Source organism: Macaca fascicularis, chromosome 20 (genome assembly GCF_037993035.2).
Source record: "Macaca fascicularis isolate 582-1 chromosome 20, T2T-MFA8v1.1".
NCBI classification, from domain to species: Eukaryota; Metazoa; Chordata; class Mammalia; order Primates; family Cercopithecidae; genus Macaca; species Macaca fascicularis.
The window spans coordinates 83987893-83997684 of NC_088394.1; the positions used below are offsets into that span (position 1 = coordinate 83987893).

Consider the following 9792-nt stretch of genomic DNA (forward strand, 5'->3'; position numbering starts at 1 on the left):
AGTTCAAGACCAGCCTGAGCAACATGGAGAAATCCCGTCTCTACTAAAAACACAAAATTAGCTGGGCGTGGTAGCACATGCCTGTAATCCCAGCTACTCGGGAGGCTGAGGCAGGAGAATCACTTGAACCCAGGAGGCAGAGGTTGTGGTGAGCCAAGATTGTGCCATTGCACTCCAGCCTGGGCAACAAGAGTGAAACTCTGTCTCAAAAAAAAAAAAAAAAAAAAGGCTTAAAAGGCTTTAAAATGAGAAACGAAGCTGTCAGTATTTACAGGTGATATGGTTATATGTGAAGAAAATCCAAAGGAACTCACAAGCAAACCGTTAATAAGTGAATTTACAAGATTCCTGCCCACAAGGCCAACATACAAAAAACTATATTTCTAAATTCCAGAAACAAACAGTAATAATCACTTACAAATGTTATTATAGACACTAAGAAATTTCAACTATGTAGAAACAAATCTAACAAAAGATGTCTGGGACAGAAAGCTATAAAATATTAGGAAAGTGAAGAAAACCTAAAAAACAAACAAACAAACAAACTGGAGGTGGCATGTAGCCTGTTGGTGAATGCAAGCCTCAATATCATAAAGATGATCATTTTTCTCTAAATGGTGCATTCACTGCAATTTCAGTGAAAATCCAAGCAGAGATTTTTGTGGAAATTGCCATGTTTATAATAGAATGATTTATATTCCTTTGGGTATATACCCAGTAATGGGATTGGTGGATCAAATGGTATTGCTGGTTCTAGATCTTTGAGGAACTGACACGTGTCTTCCACAATGGCTGAACTAATTTACGTGCACGTGTATGTCTATTGCAGCACTATTCACAATAGCAAAGGCATGAAACCAACCCAAATGCCCATCAGTGAGAGACTGGATAAAGAAAATGTGGCCGAGGCGGGCGGATCACTTGAGGTCGGGAGTTTGAGACCATCCTGGCCAATGTGGCAAAATACCATCTCTACTAAAAATACAAAAATTAGCAAAGCATGTGGTGCGTGCCTGTAATCCCAGCTACTTGGGAGGCTGAGGCAGGAGAATCACTTGAATCTGGGAGGTTGAGGTTGCAATCAGCCGAGATCGTGCCACTGCACTCCAGCCTGGGTGACAGAGTGAGACTCTGTCTCCAAAAAAAAAAAAAAAAAAGGAATTCTAGAAAATAAAAAAGGGAATTCCCTTGACTCGATCAAGAGATTCCACAGAAGCCTTGCGGCCACAGCACGCGTCCCCAACGTCGGGAGCGGGGCTAGGTGCCGTTCTCACAGCTTCTGTTCAGCTGTGTGGAGGTCTTGGGAGCAGAGAAAGAAAAGGAAACAAGCCAGAGGCACACTGTGGAAACGAAAAGACAAAACTCGCTATTCGCAGGTGATGTCACTGTGTTCTAGAAAACTCCAAACAATTCCCAAAGATAACCTAAAATATTTCCCAGGGATAAATATCAGAACTATTAAGAGACGTCAGCACGTTTTTGGGGATCAAAGTCAACATACGAGGTGTCATTGCGTTTCTGTCATCAGCGGTCACGCAAAAAGGAAACTTTAAAAAGCCACCGTTCAAAAAGCTTTAAGATATAGAAATGTCAAGAAATAACTCGTTAAAGATGCGAAAAGTGTTTATGGGGAAAAAAACCATAAAACTTGACTGAAAGAGGTTAAAGAAGACCTAAATTAAGGGAGCCCCGTCCCGCATCTGTGGACTGCAGAGCACATTGCGCTGACCCCTGCCCTGCCGTCTCCCCTGTAGCTGGCTCCCCTGACCCCTCCTTCAGCGGGGCCAGGGGCCCAGACCCACGGCTCCCCTCTGCATGGACACACCCTCACCCCTTCGCACCTCCGAGGACTCATCTAGACAAAGCCCCAAACTGAGATGATATGAACCTTCGCCTGCCCTGGACCTGAGATGTGCAGAGGCAGCACACACCTGGTTGCATTTTTGCTGTGAAACCACAGGCTTCCAGGCGACCTCTTCATTCCGCCTGGCGGCCCCACTTCCCTTCCCTTTGCCTTGAACCTGTGCATCACCTCCCCACCTCCACTCCGCTGATGGGGACGCCTCCCTGTCCAGCAGCCAGAGCAATCAAAAGAAACCCCACAGGCACCTCAGCCACATCCACTTACCCACCGCCCCATGCTCGCCTCCCTCTGCTCCCCCACGTGGGCGGGTGTCCGCCTGGCTCCCCCAGCAGCTGGGCCGCGGGAAGATGGGCGAGAGCGAGCTCTCTGGGTGCTTGGCGGCAGGTGGCCATGGAAAGTGGGTCAGCTCGGCTGGTGGGAACAGCAGGAGGGTGTAGACGTCGGCCTGGCACTGGGCAGGGGTGCCTCTCAGCAGAATGGCATGGGGGCTGTGACAAGCTCCCCTCCATCTCTGGTCCTGGAGTCAGACTAGACCTTGACTGCATCTGGCTCGAAGGCTCGCCATGGATGATGGATTGCCCAGCCCATCTTCCCTGGGGGGTTTGATCTGAGACCATCGGGATCCAGCAGCCGTGAGTGTGGTGGCCAAACCGATACCAGTCACCCAGTGGGGAAGCGACATCACACGTTTAAAGAACACCAGGCATTTCTACACACAGTGTGGGGAGGAAATCCGTCCTGATTTTGAACTTTGGCACAGCGTTGAAACCAAGGGTAGCAAACTGTGTGTAAGGAGAGGGCTCCTTTCTATAAGTGGCCCTCCATAGCCGGAGTCCCGGTCCCGGGAGATGTGTGTCACGTGTGTGGCCTTGTGATAGAGCCGCTGGGGTTCTCTGTCCACTTCCGGGTCACCCCTGTGTTGCTGGGTGGGCTCCTGTGCCCCCACCCCAGGCCCTGCAGGCTGGCTTCCCAGGTGGACTCGGCTGTGGGAGGTCCTGGCAGGGTGGGCGCTCCTTCCCCGCTCCCCCACAGCCCCGTGACCACAGCCCCATCCCTGGCTCCAGCATCCTTGGGATCTTTGCCCCTCAAGCCCCGAACCTGGCTGCTCTCGGGCTGTACAGAAACCTGTTTCCTGCAGGGACATACATTTAAAGTCCGTTAAAGCCTCAGACCCCCTGGGCACACCTGCCTAGCCGTGTCATGGACGAACAAGGGGCTGACGAAATGCCTGTGGAGGCTGATTTCACTGGAGTCAGGGGAAGTCTAAGCAAACAGCAGGGGCAGGGATGAAAATAACAGAACAGTACCCCAGATAGCAGCCATGTGCTGGGGAGGCTGGGCCAAGCATTTATAGAAACTGCCCAAAGAACACCACGGGGGCGGGCGTTTCGGTCCATTTTACAGACCAGGAAAACGGGCGGAGAGGCTGAGTGACTGCCTGAGGCCACACGCAGCTCTCCCGCCCTGTTCGCTTACGCACATTGTTGGCCTTGCGGTGAAGGGAGTTCCCAGCAGTGTCCCCGCCCGCTCTCATCCCATTGCCCAGCTGAGCCCCTCCCTTGGCTCTCCCACCCGTGGGCCTGATAGCCGGCAGCTGGGATCCACGGGACACTGCAGTCCCCCAGGCCTCAGGTCTGTGCCTCCTTAGTCACCTGTGAAGTGCCTCCTATGGGCCAGCTCTGCCCGTCCAGGGAGAAGCAGCATAGCCTGGCCACCCGAGGCCTCCTGTGCGCTTCCCCGTCTGAGGTCCGTAATCAGAACTGCGGGCTTCTCCCCAGAGGTCAGGGCAGCAACAGGACAGCCTCAGCCTCTTTAGATGCTGCCTTCAGGGAGCAGTGAAAGAAGGAGGGAGAGAGAGAGCACCCGGCCGCGTCTCCCAGCCACGCCAGGCAGGTGGGCAGGATTGATATACTGGGTACCGCTCTGGCTGTCACCGGGGCCTGGTGGTCTCCTGGAGTCACAAGCAGCCATCTGAGATGAGGTTTATCATTTTGAGCTAGAATAGGACTGAACCTCGTTCCTGAGGGGCTGGCCGGGCCAGCTCTCCCTGCCCGCTGGCGTCTCCGCTGCCTCTGCTGTCCTGAAGATCGTATGAGAGTTCACGTTACTAGAACGCCAACGTAGGTTCTCCTCTGGGCTCTGGCCCCAAGGCACCCCAACCTCAGACATGTCACCCCCTGGGCCTACTACAAATGGAGTCCACAGTTCTCATGATGGGAAAATCTCTACACCATCATTCATTTGGGCTATAGAAGAAAAAGAAATTATTTTCAGCTGCAGCTTCATTTTTGGAATCATGGCAAAAATGTTAACAGCGGAGGGAGAAGGAGGCTGGGCACCCTGCCGTGAGACTGGTTTTTGTGGTCCTGGGCACCATCCGGTCACTTTAAAGAAGCAGGTGTCCCCGATGGTACGCACGTGCCTTGTCAGGGTGCACTGTCGGCCGCCTGCTCGGAGTTGGGACACAGGTGAGGGCTATGGGGACCTGGGGGGGGCTGGCCAAGTGACTCCGCTGTGGTCCAGTGTGGTCTCTTCGCTTGCTGGACGGCGGCTCAGCCTGGCAGGTTTCACAGGTATCGACAGGTCTGCGTCCAGTGCTGCCCCACACAGACGGCCCCTCCCCAGGTCATCAGCCAACGAGAGGTTCCTGCCCCCACCTCTGGTGACTCCAGCTCCGGTCGCTTCTGCCCAAAGGCAAATGAGCTTTTCCTAGAGTCCAAACCCAGTGGTCCCCACAAATCCGAGCAAAGCTGGAAATCCTTGTACGTTCTGTGGTGGGCAGGGTGGGCAACTCTGTGGCTGGAACTGCTGTTTTCAGCTACTGTCAGCTGAGCCTTGCCTGGAGCCTCAAACCGCATTGAGGGCTTTCTGTGCTTTGCCTTCCAGAATCCTGGCTGTGGCCTCATGAAACAGGTGCTGTTAAAATCAGCTGCATTGGAAACAGCCGAGTCAGGCAATGAAGGCACAGAGAGGTTAGACAACTTGTGGGAAATCACACAGCACCGGTGCCTCCACATTCACACTTCACCCCTCCGCGTGCTACAATCCTGACCAGTCCCATGTTCCCCAGGATGAGCCACCAGCATCCCGGAAGGGGTTAATCCCTCTCAGGCAGCTCAGCTCCTGCCACTCTCCCGAAGTGCTTTTGCACATGGTCTGGTCTCGATGTGCCCAAGACGGCCCTGTGCTGGGGAGGAAAGCGCTTACATAATCGTCCCGAGTGTTTTCCCTCTCAGGCGGCGCGCACACCCCACTTGGGTTGCAACACAGGCAAGCAGATGCCAGGAAATTCTGAGGCTGCTGCTGAGCCTGGGCTGGGTGAGCTCAGACACGAGACCCCCTCACCTGTGTGGGCCCTTGGCTTCCTCTGTGCCCCTCCCGAGCGGGGTCCCCGGCGCAGACTCTTGTTCGGGCCGTGCAAGGTAGGTGGCGTGGTCAGGAGCCCACGGCTCAGGACAGAAGTCATTTGGGGAACCAGCGGGACCTTCAGCGGCTTGGAGGAGGCTGAGTGGGAAGCACGTTCCCGCCTGGGCTGAGCACTTCACAGAGGGGACTGGGCCGAGGGGAGAGCTGCCTGCCCTGGAGACCCCTCCCTGCCTTCCTGTGCTGGCACAGCCATGCCCGGCCTTGGCTGGGCAGCTTGGACTGAGGTTTCCTTGTGACCCCTCCCCAGAGTGTCTCCCGGGGGCACAGGCCCTGGCGGCATGCAAGTCACCCGGGGGGTTTTTAACAGAGACCAGCAACCGTCCCACAGAGGACTGGGGAGCCGGCCTGTGGCTGGTGTCGGGGAAGCAGGCACTACCCAGCCAGGCCGGGTGGACAGAGGCATTTTCCACAGCTCGGGAAACAGAGCTGGGCTGGGAAGGTTGGAGTTCAGCCCTTGGGTGAGAGCCACGGGGCCCTGGCTGAGCCTCACCTGCTCTCAGAGCCCATTTCCTTTTCTGTCAAATTCACGATGGGATCTGGCCCCAGACTCCACCCCAGCAGCACCAAACACACCCGCTGCGGCAGGGCCCGGAGAGGGGCGGCAGGGCCCGGAGAGGGGCGGCAGCGCGGGTTGTGTGCCTGGGGCTGGGGGATGAGTGTTGGGGTCTGCCAGCGCTGACAGTGGGGTGAGGACCACGCCCCCTGGATTCCCTCCACCACCGGACCCTCTTGCCCGGCGGGGCAGCCGGGAGACTGAGCATTCTCCCTGTCCTGAGGCTCTTCCTGAAACGGCCCCCAGGATCCTATGAGCAGGAGCCACACAAGGCCCAGCTCAGCCTCGATCTCGTCTCGAACACCCTGACTTCTTACACAGGAAGGTGCTGGGTGCGGAGCTGTCACTGCGGGCGAAGGACCCAGAGGAGAGGAGTGAGCCGAGGCTGCCTGCCCATGGCCAGGGGATCTGAGTTGGGACACGTTTCCCTTTTGGTGGCCCTCAGACCCTGCCGGCTGCCGCCTCGGACCCACAGCCTGGTGGCCACGAGCCCATCTGAACGCCCGGAGTTGGGAGCTGGGCTCAGGTGGTGGAAACTGCGCTTCCCTCCCGTCCAGGCCGCCTGTCATGGGAAATGGGCCACCGGAGCCCCTGCCCGGCAGTTGGTTGCCCCCCAGGGCTGCTCCAGCCAAACTTCTCCTAGAGGTCATGCCCTCCACCACATGCTCCCACCCCACTGGGGCCAGCCCTGCTGGAGCAGGGGGTGCCCCCACAGAGTCTGCCCCCGCCGCTGCTAGTGAGGCCCTCCGGGTGTGACCACACAGGGCCCGGGCTCCCGGCCAGGCCGAGTGGGCGCAGGGCACGGCTTCTCCGTGGAGTCCCAGGCTCTCCGCCTCCAGGGCCCAGGCATGCCTGAGTGAGGGCCTCATACTGGGGGTGGGGGAGGGGTCTAGGAGGCGGTTGAGGAATCCCCCAGGACGCCCCAGGCCAGGCTGATCATAGCAGAGCAGCCTTAGCATAGCTTCCAGCTTCCCCTGGCCTTTGACCCTTTGCCGCAGGTCTGCAATGGGGGCTTTTCAAAGCTGATCTCAGTGCAGTGGGCGTAGCTGATTCCAGGCCCCGGGCTGCTGACCCAGGGAGGAAAGCCTGCATCTGCTCGTTGCTGGAGTTTAGCACAAGCACTGCAGATGGCAATCCTGTGCCCTCGTGAATAAAGTGTGTTTCATCCCAGTGCTTCTCCAGCCAGGGCCAGGCTCCTAGAGGGGCTCACAGGGCTCCCTAGCTGGACTCCCTTCCCCAGCCCCTTCCTCTTCCCCGGCTCCCGGCAGAGCGGGGCTGTCATTTCACCAAGCAGCCATGGGGGTGGGGGCCAGAGCCTTGTGGGCTAATGGGGGTGGGGGGAGTGAGATGGGTCCCTGTCCGTGGGGGAATGTGGGGGCCCGGCGGTTCTGGAACAGGAGGGTTTCTGCCCCCATGCAGGAAACACAAATCAATGTCTGAATGTTTGGGGTTGTTGCAACTGGGGAGGGGGTGATACTGGCAATTTGGGGGTGCAAGTCAGAGGGAGGAGGGAGAGAGGGAGGAGGGAGGGAGGAAGGAGGAGAAGAAGGTGCCCAAGCCCCCATTCCCCAGGAGAGGTGGTGCCCAGGACTATGGTGCCCTTTGCAGGGCTGGCCTCCCATCTCCATGGCATCGCTCTCTTTCCTTCTCGGGGACTTGGGGTGACCATGAGCCATACTGTCGAAGTACTTACTGTGGAAGGTGGAAGAGCTGAGGAGGGCACCCGACAGGATCCCCTGGGACACCCTGGCCCATGCAGTACCATTCGAATGCATGAGATCGCAGGCCCTGTGACGGTGCCTGGGGCATGAGGGGCCTGCCCCTCCTGCAGGGTGCTGCTCAGATGCGTCGGCCCTGGGAGGCCCCTCCTCGCCAACCTGGTTCACTCTTGCAGGCCCGCCCCAGCCTGTGCCTTCTGCTGGGGCAGGGTCTCGGGCAGCAGTGGACAGTGGCCAGGAGGGCGCCGCTCAGGTTGGGAGAGGCCCGTGGGGGGCTGCACAGCCAGCTCTTTGGGTTGTGTTTCCTGCACACAGGGACATTCGCAAGCCCTCAGCACCGTCAGAATCGGGGAATGGACAGGTCCATGCGAGGCCGCACTGCAGCCTGGCCATTGTCCCCACGAGGTTCTGAGAGGGGAATCTGCGGGCATCATGCCCTGCCCCAAGCTGCCCTCTCTCCTCCATCTGTGTCACCCTGTTCCGGCTCCTGGCCCCTCCACGCTGTGGGCACTCAGGCTGCTTTGCAGGATACCCTCGGCTGGGCCTGCCTCTCGATTCCTGGTGATGAGATCCTGGGTGGGCAGGGACAGCAGGGGGTGAGGCTGCGCTCTGTGGGTGTCCTGGCGGGGGGTGTAGAATCTCACCTGGGCCGTCTCTGGTGACATGAATGCCTGCGGTTTTATTGATGCTGCGTCTGCAGGCTCCCCTGCAACGTTGTCCTCTCTCTCTATGATGATTAATCCATGTTCTGTGGGGCGTCCTTTAAAGCCGTGGGAACGTCCATGCGCCGCCAGGCTTCCAGCTGCTTGTCTGAGCCTGAGCTGTAGGGCTACTTGTGCCCCAGGCCATCTCCTGGCACCCTTGGCTCCCACCCCCCACGCCCCCCATCGAGCAGGCTCCTGAGTGCTCCCGCACGGCCTCGTAGCCCCGGAGGGTCGCGATCTCCTATAAGCCTCTGGCGTTTTCCCTTCCCAGACTGGAGCTGGCCATTTCTCCCAGGAGTCCTGGCCACTTTGAATGGAACACGGTACCGAGAAGCCGAGGTCTGGGTGCTGGGGATGCTCACACCCACGGAGGCTGGGGTGTCAAGGGGCTTCCAACTGCAGCCTCTCGTGGGATGGTAGAGCAGCCTGGGCAGGGGCGGAGCTGAGAACAGAATTTCACACCCGAGGTTCTCGGACTGGAGCTCCAGAGGAGCCACTGCCCAGGGGCATTTAGAGTGTCTTTTATGAAAACAAATAGTTGAAAACCCCAGATGTCTAACAATGAGCGAATGATTTGGCGAGCTGTGCTCGGGGTCTGCCACGAATTCTTGGCTCCTGGATGGTGGACTGGGGGTGGAGGACACCAGCAGGAACTCTTAGAGGGAAGCTGGGGGAGGTGGGGGAGAAAGAGCTTTGGAAAAACAGCTTCGACTTCCCTCTTGGGTGGAGGAGCTAAGGGGAGGGCACGCAGCCAGGGACCACGGGCGGCAATGCTCCCTCCTTCCCGGCGTCCACGGGCAGCAACGCTCCCTCCTTCTCAGGGTCCACGGGCGGCAACGCTCCCTCCTTCTCAGGGTCCACGGGCGGCAACGCTCCCTCCTTCTCAGGGTCCACGGGCGGCAACGCTCCCTCCTTCTCAGGGTCCACGGGCGGCAACGCTCCCTCCTTCCTGGCGTCCATGGGCAGTCGGTGCTCCCTGCTTTCCAGGTTTCCAGGGGAAGTCCCACCCCCTGAATCTTGACTAGGATGCCAGGAAGTTGGGGAAGAGGTGGGACCCTTGAGGACAGGCCGTAGCCCTCATACCCAGCCACCCGTAAGTGAGTGCAGCTGCTCCACACAGCGGAATTCTCTCTGTACAGAGAGCTCAGCCCTAACACCTCCAGACACCCCTTCTTGCCGATGCCCTTTTCTAGCCTGACCTTGATGGTTCCTAGAGCCTGGGGGTAAAGCGTTCCCTGGCTCACTTCCTGTAACATCAACTGGAACTTTTCATTATGGTCTAAAAATAAGCCCAGCACTTTGGGAGGCCAAGGCAGGAGGATCGTTTGAGCTCAGAAGTTTGAGTCCAGCCTGGGCCACATAGCAAATCTTCACCTCTACTAAAAAAACAAAAAATCTGCTGGGTGTGGTGGCTCATGCCTGGAGTCCTCGGAAGGCTAAGGCAGGAGGATCACTTGAGCCCAGGAGGTGGACACTGCAGTAAGCTACGATAGCACCATTGCACTCCAGCCTGGTGGACAGAGCAGA

General features: G+C 57.9%; 1 protein-coding gene across 1 annotated transcript; it reads right to left on the reverse strand.

Moving 5' to 3' along the window:
* Window positions 1–4980: 4980 nt before the first annotated feature.
* Window positions 4981–9225, reverse strand: LOC102122644 (uncharacterized). The gene is given in 6 exon segments (XM_015442755.3): window positions 4981–5001; window positions 5003–5079; window positions 5082–5189; window positions 5192–5291; window positions 5293–5805; window positions 9013–9225. Coding segments are annotated over 6 exon segments (1032 nt in total).
* Between the last annotated feature and the right edge of the window lie 567 nt (window positions 9226–9792).